Source organism: Microtus oregoni, unplaced genomic scaffold (genome assembly GCF_018167655.1).
Source record: "Microtus oregoni isolate MIOR12 unplaced genomic scaffold, Mior012 000086F_ref0000336, whole genome shotgun sequence".
Classification (NCBI taxonomy): Eukaryota; Metazoa; Chordata; class Mammalia; order Rodentia; family Cricetidae; genus Microtus; species Microtus oregoni.
Window position 1 is genome coordinate 3,744,678 of NW_024544552.1, and position 16,452 is coordinate 3,761,129.

The 16,452-nt window shown below is 45.3% G+C and overlaps 1 protein-coding gene across 1 annotated transcript in view; it reads right to left on the reverse strand.

The window, feature by feature from the left end:
* F11r (F11 receptor) overlaps nt 1–2,181 on the reverse strand; it is a 28,440-nt gene extending 26,259 nt beyond the window's left edge. The window contains exon 1 of the mRNA XM_041643571.1: nt 2,017–2,181. Within this exon, the coding sequence (XP_041499505.1) occupies nt 2,017–2,077 (61 nt within the window). The 5' untranslated portion in view covers nt 2,078–2,181. The remainder of the gene's footprint in view (nt 1–2,016) is intronic.
* Between the last annotated feature and the right edge of the window lie 14,271 nt (nt 2,182–16,452).

The window sequence follows — 16,452 nt, forward strand, 5'->3', positions numbered from 1 at the left end:
CCTCACGGCAAGGGCAGGACCGGTATTATTACACCTGTTTTATAGCTCAAGAGCCGAGTTTAAGGTCACAGACAGAGAAAAAAGCAAAGCCAGGATGCCTGATGAAGTGGCCAGGCTACCATTTCCATCCTCATTTGCACTAAGCAAACCACTCCCCTCCCCCAGGTCTGCCTTGACTTAAAAGTTGCAAGGTGAATTCCTCCACCCTACCACCCATACCCCAGCCCCTCCATAGGAACCACTGCCCCGCCAAGCAAATGCAACACCTCAGGCTTCCTAAGAACGTGGCTGCTTGCTCAAAACGTCGCTGTCACAATCCTTTGGGCGGGAGTTTGCTATAGAACCAAGATAGGAAGTTAGGGAAAGAGAAAAGGAAGGCAGCTTCAGGAAGTTTACAAGCCTAACAACTGCTGTCAGTGATCCAGAAGAAACTGAACACAAAACAGGAAAATGGGTGTGGCTAACATTTCTAAGATACAAATTAAAATGAAGTAAGTGATGGTTGGGCAAAGAAAGGAAGATGAGGAAAAGCAGAAATGGATGGGCAGAATGAGAAGTTCAAGCGAGACAAGAAAGATCTGGTGGAAGGTTGTTTTGGTTTTGTTTTTTATTTTATAAAACAGCAAATTCTGAAACAATCACTCAGATAGTGCCTCATCCCTAAGATGCTGGCTCTCCAGGAATGGAGGACAGAGGACTTTGGTCCAGCCCCAGCTTCTACCCCCTTGTAAACTGGAAAGGTCATTTCCTCTCTCAAGACTAGTTTCCTTATCTGTAGGAAAAGAGAAGTAGGATCACCCATTGTCTAGTCCACCCACAAAACTGGTTCACAGCTTTGTGATGAGACAAAGGCGTTATCTATCTATCTATCCACCGTGGATGATCTATTTCTGTTCTCCAAAAAACGCAGCAAAACAAACCTTCGGAAGACACCAGCATTTACTGTAATGTCTCGTTTCCTCTAAAGCAGGAACCTTGAAACAGATTCATAAAGAACATGTTCCAACAAAACTACCCAACAGTAGTGTATGACACTCGAGAACCAGACATAGCACACCCAAGTCCCTGGGTTTGGTCCTCGGCTCTGAAGGGTGGTGGCGGGGAAAATCAGACAGATAAATATACAGGTGCTGACACACATTGACCAAGGCACAAACCAACCAACCTCACTCTCGGCCTCATCCAAACACACCTCTGAGACAGTCAAGCCCCAGCTTGCGAGCCTGGTTGTTTCTCAGGAAAGGGAGGCTACAAAGAAACAAAAAAACTCTCATTCCGGACAAGGGGGAGGGCAGAGTTCTGGCTCTGAGATCAACCAGCCAATAGACCCAGTCTCCCCCAGGGAATCGTCACTCTGTCAACAAGATTAATTAAGGACTCCTCGCTAGTTATTCAAGGAAGGAATTATGAATGCTATGATCTGAGAAGTTTATTTTAGAGATTTCATTTCTTCTTCAGACGCTGAACCCCCCGCATTAATCCCAGAAGGTCCACAATTTAACAAGAGCGAAACACCCTTTCTGCAAAAGCCAGGAAAGGAAACATTCCCTACCCCCACCTCCATTACATTTCCTCCTAGGACACTTGAGCCAAGGGAGTCCGGATGAGAGGCTCAAGGTCTCTCTGAGTCCTCCGAGAGGGGGAAGACGGCAATTCCCAGGTATATATGGAATGGAATAAGTAGCTGGATAGTTGGGGCGGGAAGGATCCTCCCGCTGAAGGGGAGACCCAGAACCGTGGACAACCCCTCCCCCCCAGTTATTTTTAATGCTCCCGGCCACGGTGTAGGAGGTGGGGTCACAGATCACCCGCTTGGGGGAAGGGAAAGCCAGTATCCAGGTGGGGGAGGGGAAAGGAGAGTACCCAGACCTGGGCGGAAAAGTGGACTCCTAGGGCGAGGCAGGCGAGCAGGCAGGTTTCTGGACTCCTCCCTTCCCGAGGGCGCGTGGGGGTGCGCCTTCGTCCAACCTCTGACCGGACCACCCATCTACTCCTCCAAAAACTCCGGGAACTCACCAAGAATCACAGACGTGAAGAGAAACAGCAGTTTCTTGCCGGTTTTCCCCTCGGTGCCCATTACAGTTACAACCCCGACGCGTCGGGCGAGCCACTCGGCTGGGACGTGCTCCGCGATCCACCGCGCTGGGACTGGACTCCAGCCGCCAGGTTGAGTCCAGCCCGCCTTTCTCTCCACGCCCGGTGGGCGGTGCCCGGCTGTCCCACGTTCCGATTGGTGAAGAGAAAGGGACCTCCGATGAGTGACTCACCGTACGCAGGTGCAGCCCCGAACTTTCCTCCCTCTTGAGTCCGATTGGTGCCTTCCTTTCCTAGAGACCTCTGGTTGGTCCAGAAGACAGTCGCTTAAGGAAACCAAAGCCGCCTCCAACAGGTAAGGGCATCCCGATTGGCAGCAGGATTTGCAGCTAGGACCTTTCTGACTGGCCGGGCTCTTAATAGTTATCTCTGAGGAGGAGATGGGGAAGGTCACAGGCCTCTAAGATTTAAGAATCTGTTTGGTTGGGGGTTTTTTTTCCCATTAATTTAAAATTGCTCAATGCTGCACAGTCCTCCCCCCTCCCTTCCTTCCTTGATAAGTAAAAACACATATTAATATGGGAAGTTGGGAGAAAGGAGGAGAGATACTTTGAGTACCTACCCCAAACTGGGTTACTCTGTCCTTCTGGTTACATTCTTTCAAAAAGAAACTCTATACACAAACAACACAAAACATCCAGTTTATAAAAGCTGACCTACAGTTCCCTGGATGACAGGAGATTTGTCTTTTTTACGGGTATGATTAGTCAGTAGCTCCATTGCTGAGCCTTACATTTGGGTTGGTTTTTGTTTCCCTAGACCAGGGCTAGCTATGTGGCTGTAGCTGGCCTCGAGCTGTGGATCTTCCTATAGAAAAGGCTATCTCACACCGCAGCACCTGCCTGTAATTCCAGCACCCAAGAGATAGCTACAGGAATATTGGAAGTTCAAGGCCAGTCTTAGGTACCCGGTGAATTGTAGATCAGCCTGGGCTTCATGAGACCCTGTCTCAAAATTAAAAAATGAAGAGGAGGAGGAGAAGGAAGAACAGGAGGAGGAGGAGGCAGCAGAGGGAAGGAAATAACCAAAACCCCATAGTGTCTATGCCTGTAACCTAGCACTTTAAAAACAAGCCGGGCAGTGGTGGCACACATCTTTAATCTTAGCACTTGGGAGGCAGATCTCCGTGAGTTCAAGGCCAGCCTGATAAATTCCAAGGCTCCAAAGCTACTTAAGAGACCGTGTGGGAAGCCGGGCGGTGGTGGCGCACGCCTTTAATCCCAGCACTCGGGAGGCAGAGGCAGGCGGATCTCTGTGAGTTCGAGACCAGCCTGGTTCCAGGACAGGCTCCAAAACCACAGAGAAACCCTGTCTCGAAAAAAAAAAAAAAAGAGAGAGACCCTGTGGGGGGTGGGGGGGGAGGCTGGAGAATTAAGAGTTTAAGGCTATCCTTGACAAGGTAGTAAATCTGACAATAGCCTTGGTTAAAAGAGACCCCATTTAAAAAAAAAAAACCCACAGAATCGGCTGACGGGAGCTAATGGGAACTCACTGACTCTGGGCTGACAGCTGGGGAACCTGCATAGGACTGAACTAGGGCCCCTGAATGCAGGTGACAATGCGGGGGAGGGGGGGGCGGGGGAATTAAGCAGTATGTGGGGCTGAAAGGCCGGAAAAGATTCCATTTCTGTGCTGGGCCCTTTGGAGCCCTTGAACTACACCCCGGCCCCCAGGAAATGCTGAAGGCTGACACCCCAGCCCTCAGGATAAGCTGAAGGCCATGGGACCCCTGTTTAGGGGAAGTATTAGCTAATGGAGAAACCTAAGTTACATTAATGTTGCTGACTGCAGCCCATTCCCCTGCCTGTAGTCATACAGAGAATGTTGACCACCCAACTTCCCCTACCAGCTGGGTAATATTTCAACCAGTCCCTGTGGTTAGCAAAGGGTCAGCAGATGTCTGGAGGACTTAAGGGGAGGGGTGCTAACCCCTTAGACTAATAGCCTATCAGGAACTAACAACTGAGCTTTACCTAATCTTTAACCAATTATAATATAGGATACGTAATTTTGCCTTTTGAGACTGTAACCTTATGACTGTTTTGTGGTTTTCGTCTTTATAAACCCCTTACAATAGTAGATGGTCCTTCTCCCCCCCCATCTGCTGTGTCAGACTGGGAAGCAGAGGAAACCTTGCTTTTGCATTCGGAAGTGTGGCTCCGTGGTGGTCTTCTTGGGGGTCCTAGGACTCAGGCACAACAGGGCCACTGGCAGTGAGACCAGGATCTAACCCTAAAACTTACTTTGTGGAGCCTATTCTCTATTGAGAGATACCTTGCTTAGCCTAGGAAGGGGCAGGGGGACCTTGGTCCTGCCTCAGTAAAGTCAGGGGACAGACTTAGTTGACTTCCCAGAGGAGGCCTTACCCTCACTGAGGAGCAGATGGGAGGGAGGGGAAGTTGGGATTAGTATGTAAAATTAAATAAATAGCTGGGATAGTGGTGGCGCACACCTTTAATCCCAGCATTCAGGAGGGCATTCAGGAGGCAGAGGCAGGCGGATCTCTGTGACTTCAAGGCCAGCTTGATCTAGAATAGCCAGGACTGTTACAAAGAGAAACCCTGTCTCGAGAGGGAGGGGGAAAGGTGTTAAAAATAAATAATAAAATAAAAACAGGCTGGAGAGATGGCTTAGCAGTTAAGAGTGCCCGCTGCACTGGGCATGGTGGCACACCCCTTTATTCTACATAGTGAATTCCAGGACAGCCAGAGCTACAAAGGGAGACTTTGTCTCAAAAAGCCAGTAATAACAACAACGACATGTTTACCAAGCATGACTGGGTGAGATAGGAAAGTGCAAATAAATAAAAACAGCAGTTCTGCTCAGAAACAAACAAAAAACAGTTGTGACTTCAAGGTTGGCACCGTAATAAACAGGACAATGCATAACCAAGAACAAAACTTTGTACTACTAAATTGAAACAAATGTCTGGGTACCTGCCAAGTGCAAACTATGTTATTCCTTCTCAAACAAATTTAAAGTCCTAAGGTGAGACCTTACACAGTTTGGCTTTGTTTGGGGTGGTCTTCCTTTAGCCCAGGCTGGTCTGAAACTCAGGATGTATGTAGCCCAAAATGTGTAGCCCAAAATGTCCTTGAACTCAGGATGTCTCAGCCTCTCTAAAAACCAAGATTATAGCGTGAACACTATACCTAATAAATATGTGAAAGTGTTTTTTTTTTAATTTCCAGCTACTATGCCCTGGCAATGCACAAAATGTTTAATTATTCTTTTCTTCTGGTAGTCTTTCCTTTAAAAAAATAAAATAAAAATAAGCCTGGTCGTGGTGGTGCAAGCAAATCCCTGTGCGTTCAAGGTCAGCTTAATCTACAGAACAAGTTCCAGGACAGGTTCCAAAGTTACACAGAGAAAGCTTGTCTCAAAAAGCAAAACAAAAATCTAAATAAATAAATATTAGGAGCAGGAATGGTGGCTTAGTGGTTAAGAGTGTATACCGTTCTTTCAGAGGACCCACTGAATTTTTAGTCATATTGGTGTTTTTTTCAAAGAAATATTTATTTATTTATTTATTTATTATGCATACAATGTTCTGTCTGCATGCTTGCTTGCTGTCCAGAAGAGGGCATCAGATCTCATTACAGATGGCTGTGAGCCACCATGTGGTTGCTGGGAATTGAACTCAGGACCTCTGGAAGAACAGTCAGTGCTCTTAACTCTGAGCCATCTCTCCAGCCTGTCATATTGGTGTTTTGTTGTTGCTTTCTCTGTTTTTGTTTTTCTGGGTCGGGGTTTCTTTGTGTAACAGCCCTGACTGTCCTGGAACTAGCGCTGTAGATCAGACTGACCTCGAACTCACAGAGATCTGCCTGCCTCTGCCTCTCAAGTGCTGGAATTAATGGTGTGCGCCACCAACCCTGGCAGACCCAGTCTTCTAGTAGGAGGCTGCTTGTTCACTCCCGGCTGCCCAGACTCGAAATAACCAGACAAATTGTATTAAAGAAATCACTGCTTGGCCTATAACCCATTTCTATTATTTTCTAGAATTACTTTTTAAGCTTTCTCAGGTTTTCCGTGGATACTTGGCACTCCCATCTGTAATAGAAGACTGCTTGTTTGTTCCCGGCTGCTCAGCCCTGAAATAACTACACAGAAACTATATTATTTGCAGTACTGTTTGTATATTGCTAGGTAGCTCTTACATCTAGAATTAACCCATTTCCATTATTTTATATTTTGCCATGAGGCTTGTGGCCTACCAGCAAGATTCCAGCTGACAGCTCACGTCTTTCCCCGCTGGCAGCTACATGGTGTCTCTTTGATTACACCTACTCTCTCTCTATATCTCTTCCGGTCTGGCTATATTCTGTGAAGCCATTGGCTGAAAGCAGCTTTTTTTATTCTTTAAGCAATAAAAGCAACACATATACAAAGGGACTTCCCACACCATTTCCCCTTTTCTGTGTTTTAACTTTAACATAGTAAAATTACATATAACAAACAAGTATCAAGCAAGAATTATAGTTGCAATATTTATATCTATTTTATCTTTTATCATAACTAAGGAAAACTATAGTTATAACTATCTATTCCTCAACTCCAACATAGACCCCAGAAGGATATAATATTACCTAAGTTAACAAGAAGTGCATTGTAAGCAATTTCCAAAACTCTAGAATTGACAGAGACATCTCACTACCTGGAAAGTCACCCAAAGTTCTTCTGTACTGTTGGGGCATCCATCTTCAGCCTACAGGCCCATAATATCCAGCAGACTTTTCCATGAAGCAGAAAATTCAAAGATCTGTTTTACCTTGTAATGGTAAAGTTCATCAGTTGCATTCTTCTGTGTCCTGCAGAATATCTGGCAGACTCTTTCATGAAGCAGGAGCCCTGAAGGACCGTCTCACCTTTAGGCAAGTTTAGCAGTCATTTCTCTGTGGGTCCTGCATATCCAGTTCACACAGCATAACATCAAGCAGTCCAGGCAAGAGCAGTTTCTTGCCCAAATGGCTATCAAACTCCATAAGGAGCCTCTTCGATGCCCATCTTCTTTTTGAAGTATATTGGTGCTGCCAGGAACAGATGTGTCATTGTCATGATAAGTCCTTATTTTATTTTATTTTATTTTTTGAGCCTGTCCCGGAACTAGCCCTTATAGACCATGCTGGCTTTGAACTCACAGAAACCCACCTGCCTCTACCTCCCAAGTGCTAGGATTAAAGGCGTGTGCCACCACTGCCTGGCATCCTAAATTCTTAAAACATTTTAAATGCCATATTCTGAAGGTCTCTGAAAGATTTGAGGAATATCTATCCAGCTGAAATATATCTCTATATATCTAGAAAACCTAACTAACATAACTACAAGCTTGACCTTTATAGATGCCTATCTATTAACTGTATTTCTTAATTATACATTACATTTTTAAAGGTATATTCTTTTTTTAAAAAAGATTTTTACTTATTACGTATATAGTGTTCTGTCTGCATATATGCCTGCTCGCCAGAGAGGGCACCAGATCTCATTACAGATGGTTGTGAGCCACCATGTGGTTGCTGGAAATTGAACTCAGGTCCTCAGGAAGAGCAGTCAGTGCTCTTAACCTCCAAGCCATCTCTCCAGCCACCTATACATTACATTTTTAAATGAGCTGCACAAACACAATACCTTAATCAAGAGCAGAAATATACATATAACAAAATTGACCTTAAATTTGTATCATTAGACCAAAATCCATACCAATGCAAATTATTTATATCTATATCACAGTCTTTATTTTTATTTTATTTGGAAACAGGATGAAACAGGGATTCATTGTATTATTCAGGCTTGTCCTGGCTTCTCATTATGTGGTCTAGCTTAGCCTTGAACTCTTGACCATCCTTATTCTTCAGCCTCCTTTACCACACCTTGCTTCAATTTTCTTTTTCAAATTGGAATATATGCTAGTATGCTGGCTAGTTTTATTTGACACAAAATGGAGTCATTTGGGAAGAGAGGACCTCAACTGGGAAAGTGTCCCACCAGACTGGCTGACAGTAAAGCTGAAAAGAGCCCTTCCCTCCCCAAGGTGCTTTTGGTTATAGAGGTGTAGCACAGCAGTAGAAACCCTAGCTAAGATACCCGTCAGCTTTTCCTCGATGTTACAAAATCCTTGACGCCACAGGGGCCTGTTAAACCCGAGTGTTAAACCTGGAATTTCTTTTTTTTTTTTTTTTTTTTTGGTTTTTCGAGACAGGGTTTCTCTATGGCTTTGGAGCCTGTCCTGGAACTAGCTCTGTAGACCAGGCTGGTCTCGAACTCACAGAGATCCGCCTGCCTCTGCCTCCCGAGTGCTGGGATTAAAGGCATGCGCCACCTTCGCCCGGCTAAAACCTGGAATTTCTGAGGCTCCTCCAGAGGCATCAGCTCAATTCTTTTCATTTCTTTCTATTTTTTTGGGGGGGGGGTGGGATTTAATTTACTTATTTTATGTATGAGTGCTCTGTCTGCATGTACACCCTTATGCCAGAAGAGGACATCAGATCCCCCTAGAGATGGTTGTGAGCCACCACGTACGTGGTTGCTGGAGGTTGAACTCAGGACTCTGAAAGAGCAACTGGTGCTCTTAACCTCTGAAACAACGTCTCTCCAGCCCACCAGCTCAATTCTTGTGAGGGCGCTTTCTGAGCTACCTTGAATCGTGGCAGTTGGCAATGGCAGGGATGCATTCCAAAGCAAAGTCACATCTCAAACCAGGATGCAGAGACTGTGCAGCTAGGCTTCCCCTGTGACAGCCTCCAAACACCACTAGAAATTCTTTAATCTCCTTTGAGGGTTTACAGTAACCCAAGGATCTCCTGTCAGCCTTTCCTCCTCCCTCCCTCTCTTCCTCCCTCTCCCCGCCTCTCTCTTGGTGATATGTATGCTTGTATGTAGCAGGTATGCCCGCCCACTAGCATGCAGAGTCAGAGGAGGATGCCAGGTGGCCTGCTCTGTCACGCTCCACCTTTTTTCTTGAAATAGAGTCCCTCACTGTATTTACAGCTGGACTAGTAGCCCGCCCGCCCTAGGATCCCCTTCTCCAGCCACCACAGCACTGGAGTTACAGGCACATACAACTAATCCTGGCTTTTTAACATGTGCTCTGGGAACTAGAACTCAGTTCCTCATGTGTGGGCAGCACCTGTGAAGCAAAGACAGGAGGATCTCTGAGTTCAAAGCCAGCCTGGTCTACAAAGCTAGTTCCAGGACAGCCAGAGCTACATAGAGAATCTCTATCTCAAAAAAAAAAAAAAAAAAAAACCAAAAAACAAAACAAAAAAAAAAAAAAAAACGACAATTTTAGTATTTAGCCCTGGCTGGTCTTGAACTCAGAGATCCTTGCTCAGTAAGAATCTGACCTCGAACTGAGATTTACCTGCCTCTGGATCTCAAGTTCTAAGATTAAAGGCCTACACCTACACCCTGCCCTCATTCTTTTTTTTTTTTTTTTTGGTTTTTCGAGACAGGGTTTCTCTGTGGTTTTGGAGCCTGTCCTGGAACTAGCTCTTGTGGACCAGGCTGGTCTTGAACTCACAGAGATCCGCCTGCCTCTGCCTCCCAAGTGCTGGGATTAAAGGCGTGCGCCACCATCGCCCGGCCCTGCCTTCATTCTTTTTTTTTTTTAATTTTTTTTAAATATTTATTTATTTAGTATGTATACAATGTTCTATCTGTGTGTATGCCTGCAGGCCAGAAGAGGGCACGAGACCTCATTACAGATGGTTGTGAGCCACCATGTGGTTGCTGGGAATTGAACTCAGGACCTTTGGAAGAACAGGCAATGCTCTTAACCGCTGAGCCATCTCTCCAGCCCCCTGCCTTCATTCTTAAAGAATCTCTCCAGCCCCCTGCCTTCATTCTTAAAGACCTATAGAACCTTTCAGTCACCTACTCTGGTGACCAAGTCCAACACATGGTCCATTAGGGGACACCCAAACCTTGTACAAACTATAGCAGGATAATTGTTTTTTCTTACAGATTTTTTTTTTTTTTCGAGACAGGGTTTCTCTGTAGCTTTGGAACCTGTCCTGGAACTAGCTCTTATAGACCAGGCTGGCCTCGAACTCACAAAGATCCACCTGTCTCTGCCTCCCGAGTGCTGGGATTAAAGGCGTGCGCCACCACCGCCCAGCCTTTCTTACAGATTTGTAAGTGTTCTTTCCATATGAAATGAATTAGCCCTCCTATGTATGCTATCAGTTGAACATTTCCCAGTTGCTGTTCCTTCTGACTTGTGTGTCTATGCACCTGTTTACCAGTGTAGCCATGTATCATGCGGAAGGCTTTGCTTAATTGTTTAGATTTTACTTAATTTATTTTTGGTGGTTTTTTTTTTGTTGTTGTTGTTGGTTGGTTGGTTGGTGGTTATTGTTGTTGTTTTTGAGACAGGGTTTGTGTTGCCTTGGTTGTCCTGGAACTCACTCTGTAGACCAGGTTGACCTCAAACTCAGAGATCTTCCTCCCTCTTCATCAGAGTGCCCGTTAAAGAGAGGCGTGGGCTACCACTGCACCACTGGTGTAGGAGGTCCTTCTGTCTTTGTGTTGCTTTCGTTAGTTAATAAAGAAACTGCTTTGGGCCTGTTGATAGGACAGAACTTAGGTAGGTGGGGAAAACTAAATGACATGCTGAGAGAAAGGAGGCAGAGTCAGAGAGAGACACTATGGAGCCGCTGCCAGAGTCAGACGTGCTGAATCGTTGGCGGTAAGCCACTGCCACGTGGTGATATACAGATTAATATAAATGGGTTAAATCAAGTTGTGAGAGTTAGCCAATAAGAGGCTAGAGCTAATGGGCCAAGCACTGATTTAATTTCTGTGTGGTTATTTCGGGGCTAAGCTAGCCGGCGGCCAGGATGAACAAGCAGGCCCCGCTCCTTGCAACACACCACATTCTGTTTTTGAGTGAATTTCACTCCATAGGCTACTAGGTTGGTCTCAAACTCATTCTCCTGCCTCTGCTTACCGAGTCCTGGGATTAAAGGTGTGCACCACCACGCCTGGTATCGTCAGCTTGTTCTATGGCTTCTGGTGTTGAGTCATAGCTATAGGGATGTCTTTACCTCAAGATAATACACCGTTCTTGGTGGTTTCCATATTCTCGACCTTTGATCCACAGAAATATATATCATGTATTATATGATGCATAGAGTGTGTTTATCCGCTTACCCTGTGCTAAGGAGTAGATTACTGTTCCCACTGCTGTGAGAAAATACCCGACAAGAGTAACCTTGCAGCTCGAGTCAGTCTGCTGTGGGGGGTGGAGCATGGCAGAGAGAACAGCTCCAGCTGCAGCAGCAGGAGGGTAAGGCAGCTGCTCACATGGCCTCCACAGTCGGAAAGCAGAGAAAGATGAAGGCTGGCACTCAGCTCGCCTTCCTCTTTTTGTTCAGTACTGTACCAGCCCAGGGGTCCACATTTAGGGACCTCAGTTAAGTCTCACAGATGTACCCAGAGGTCTGTCTCCTATAAGGTTCTAAGTCAAGGGCTGGAGAGATGGCTCAGAGGTTAAGAGCATTGCCTGCTCTTCCAAAGGTCCTGAGTTCAATTCCCAGCAACCACATGGTGGCTCACAACCATCTGTAATGAGGTCTGGTGCCCTCTTCTGGCCTGGAGACATACACACAGACAGAATATTGTATACATAATAAATAAATAAATATTTAAAAAAAAAAGATTCTAAGTCAAGTTAGCATCAAGATTAACCATCACTACCTCCCCTCTTGAAACAGGATTCTGTAGCCTCAGCCTCCCCGCTACTAGAATTACAGGTGTGTGCCATTATATCTGACAACATACCCTCTTTTATGTAGCCATGGTCCATGAACAAAACTTAGCCACAAGGCAAGCCTCAACATGTTTTATTAAACCATATGGTGTATATTTTTCTGTCCCACACAGTACTGGTCAAATGAGTACATTCATTTGTAAAACGCTGTCATCTGCATGCATGCGATGCCTTTGGTTTCTCAAGATAACATTTCTCTGTGTAGCCCTGGCTGCCCTGGCACTCACTCTGTAGACCAGGCTGGCCTCAAACTCAGAGAGCCACCTGCCTCTGCCTCCCAAGTGCTAGGATTGAAGGGGTGAGCCACCACCACCTGGCTTCTTAATGTTTATTACTTACACTAGTATACATGTATACAAACTGAAGCAGTGAACGGACACTTAAAAGAAATCCCACACTAGCTCAGAATTGAGAAATAGTTATTTATTTAGGGGTAAACTCACAAATCAGAATCCTCCTCTTGACCGGTTGGATCACGCAATCCAAAAAGAACAGCAGCCGGAAAAGGAGCAGGGGAAGAAGAAAAGGGACAGACCTGGATTTTTTTATCCGCATATATAGTATAAGAGGCCACGCCCCAGTAGGCAAGTACTTACAAGCTGAAGGTCTTCCTACAGCAACAAACCATATGCTCTCTGTGACAGGTATTTCATGGGGATTAAACTATCACGGAAAGCCACAGAGAAAATTTTGCTATAGTTGAGGCTGGCCTTGAACTCATGGCAACCTTTCTGCCTCAGCCTCTCACGTGCTGGGAATCTAGACACGAGCCACCATACCTGGAAGGGCCATAAACCTTATAATTCCCATTTTACAAATAGTGAAGGTGATGAAGTAGCTAAAAGTGCCTCGTGGTAGCTACTCAGTTATGGTTAGCAGACCCAGACCCCAACAATCCCTTTCCACAATAAGCCATTCCCCACTCATTAGTATTCCCAGCTTTCCCCTCAGAATTTTTTTTAAATATTTATTTATTTATTATGTATACAATGTTCTGTCTGTGTGTATGCCTGCAGGCCAGGAGAGGGCACCAGACCTCATTACAGATGGTTGTGAACCACCATGTGGTTGCTGGGAATTGAACTCAGGACCTTTGGAAGAGCAGGCAATGCTCCGCTGAGCCATCTCTCCAGCCCCTCCCCTCAGAATTTCTAAGCTCACTTACTGAATGGATGCCATGTTTGGGTTTCATGGTTAGTTCTAACAATGAAATAAAGATCCCTTTCACTAAAGAGCTAAGGCTAGGGGTAGGAGAGACGACTCAGTGGCGAAGAGAAAACTGCTCCTCCAGGGGACCTGCATCCATAGGGCAGCTCACACCTGTCTGTATAACTCTAAGATCCAACACCCTCACACAGACATGCATGCAGGCTAAACACCAATGTAGATAAAATTAAAATAAATAAATTATATATATATATATATTATATATACACTTTTAAAAAAAAAAAAAGAGCTCAGCCCTTGTGGAGGTGGTAAACCAATGGTCTGCCTTGAGCTGGGTCTTCTAGGCATAAATAAATATACTTAACCAACCCATTGTCATCTTAAAATCACCCAACCTCGCACTATCCCTTTAGGTTGACACAAAACAATCTCCCAAACTTCTGACCATTAATTATTTATTCCCTCTAATAGGTATTTAAAGATCGAGGGGCCATACAGGCATGGAGTTTGTTCTCCGGAAATCAAACTGACTGGCTCCATTCCTGGACTCCAAAAGTTCTGTTGATGGAGCGTTTGCCTGGCATGCACGAAGACCTGGATTCAACCCTCAGCATCACAGAGAAAAAAAGAAAAAGACATACTGACTCGCAGACGTAACCCCAGCATTTGGAACGACACAGGAGGATTGCTGCAAGCTGGAGACCAGCCAGGACTACATAGCAAGGTCCTGTCTCACTCGCTTAGAATTTTTTGTTTTGAAAAGGAAAAGAAAAAAAAAAAAGGACTCATTTTATTTTAGTAAGTTTTTTTTTTTAGGTTTACTCCTTTTATTTTATGTGTATGTGTTGGACTCTAGCGTCCAAACACCGAGGAGGAGTCACCCCCAGAGACCACCTCACACACCACAACTGATGCAAAAGCATGAGGATTTTATTAATTCTGTCATGACAGGGTCCCTCAGCATTCGGGAAGCTGAGAGACCTCGAATAGCTGGCACAGGTTACTTTTAAAGGAGAAGGCCACAGAGGCAAAGGGGGGTTGTGATTGGCTTATTCAAAAGGGCTATTACCAATAACTGGCTGGAGAGCTGTTGCCAGATCAGATGAGGTAAGAGGTCATTTTGACCCTGTTTCTCAGGGGACCGAATCAAAACATACATATATGGGTATAATTGTTCAGGAACTGAGTACGTGCATGTGTAGCTGTTAGGTCCTTGGTTCCCAGGGGAGGAGGGGAAGCACTATGGCACAGAGGCTGAGAGGATTCAGAATTGTCAGAAATAGCCAGGAGATGGTGGTGCACGCCTTTAATCCCAGCACTCGGGAGGCAGAGGCAGGCAGATCTCTGTGAGTTCGAGACCAGCCTGGTCTACAAGAGCTAGTTCCAGGACAGGTTACAAAGCCACAGAGAAACCCTGTCTCGAAAAACCAAAAAAAAAAAAAAAAAAAAAAAAAAAGAATTGTCAGAAATGGCTTCAGAATTGTCATAGTCTTACATATGAGTGTTTCTATCTGTGTACCATGTATGTGTCTGATACCTGGGTCAGAAGAAGGCAGCAGGTGCCCTGGAACTGGAGTTACCAACAACTCTGGTCAGCTGTGTGAGTGCAGGGACTTGAACCAGGTCCTCTCCAAGAAATGTTCTTGACTTGCAGCTGGGCATGGTGGTGTATGCCTTTAATCTCAGCACTCAGGAGGTGGAGGTAGGCGGATCTCTGAGTTTGAGGCCAGCCTAGTTTAGCAAGTTCCAGGACAACCAGGGCTGCTACACAGAGAAACCCCCTTTCTCAATGCCCCCCTCCCTGAAAAAAAAAGAAAGAAAGAAATGCTCTTGACCACTAAGCTATCTATCTCCCCGGCCCCCAGTGACCATTTATTTCACATACCAACCAGTTTCCCCTCCTCCTCTCCTCCCATCCCCTCCCCCCACCTCCTTTCTACCCCCACTTTTTGAAATTACATTTATGTGTGTGTGGCGGTCAGAGCACACTTTCAATAGTAGGTTCTCTTTCTTCCACCCTGTAGATCTTGGGAATTGAACTCAGGTTGTCTTGGCAGCAAATGAACCATTTCACTGAACCATTTTACCAGCCTAATCGGCTTTTTAAAATAAACTTCACGTGGTGGCACATGCTTTTAATCCCAGCACTTGGGAGACAGAGGCAGCCAGATCTCTGTGAGTTCGAAACCAGCTTGGTCTATAGAGGGAGTTCCAGGACAGCCAGGGGCACCCTATGGGGGGGTGCAGGGATGGGAGGACTCAATCAATCAATCTTGGGATCAGGTGGTGATGGCACTATGCAGGTGTACCTCTTTTTTTTTTTTTTTCTTTCCAAGACAGGGTTTCTCTGAGTTCCAAGATGGCCAGAGCTACACAGAGAAGCCTGAACTTGAAAAACCAAAACCAAACAAAAAATTTTGGGGCTGGGTTCAATCCCTGGTACCACTTAGGGTGTTCCAGCAGTCAGGAGCGGAGACAGGAATATCTGAAATTCAACTCAATCAATGAGACCCTGTCTGTAAAATCTGTATTAAATTAAAAAGTTAAAAGGATATGAGACCCTGTTTGGTTTGTCAAAAACAAACAAGATCCTTCAATGAACTAAGCATTCACACTACTGTATTTTGTTGCAAATAAATTATGTCTCAGTAATTATAATCTTAAATACTATGAACCATAATAAAGGTATTGGGAGGGGTGTGTACACTCATGACAAGAAAAGTTACATCCAGGAGAGATTTCCCAATCTACTGCAGAGTTAGAGACTGAATTTTGGGGGAAAAACGTGTTAACACCTGCCATTTACCTGACCCAAAGGTGAATACCACTCTTATCTCCAGACTTGGGCTGGGAGCCAGGTGACTGAGGAATGGAGAACCTGGTGAGCATGTGCAAACAAAAACTAAACTCAAGTTGTCCAGGAGAAGTAGGCTGGGTCAACGATGGAGAATCCAGGTGGGTGGGAGAGCAGAGGAAAAGAAGGAAAAAAGCAAAGAAAACAGGAAATGTCTGATAAATTGTTTTAAGCACTTGAAAAAAAATCAGAAAATTGGAAACATACCTGAGCAAGTCTGCTTTTCTAGCTAAAGGAACAAGTCCTTTAATTTTCTTTTCTTTCTTTCTTTCTTTTTTTTTTTTTTTTGGTGAGGGACATTGTTTTGCTTTCGAAATAGTTTCTCTGTGTATCTCTGACTGTCTCACTCTGTGGGCGGGGCTGACCATGCTGGAGTCAAAGGTGGGTGCCACCGCCACCCTGCAAATATTTTCAATTTTCATTCGACTGTATGTGTATGGGTGTTCTGTCTGCGTGCCAGTCTTCCCACACATGTGCCTGGTGACTGAGGAGACCCCCCTGGGACTGGGGTGACAGACGGTCATGAGCTCCCATGTGGGTGCTGGGAATCACACCCAGGCATTCTGGA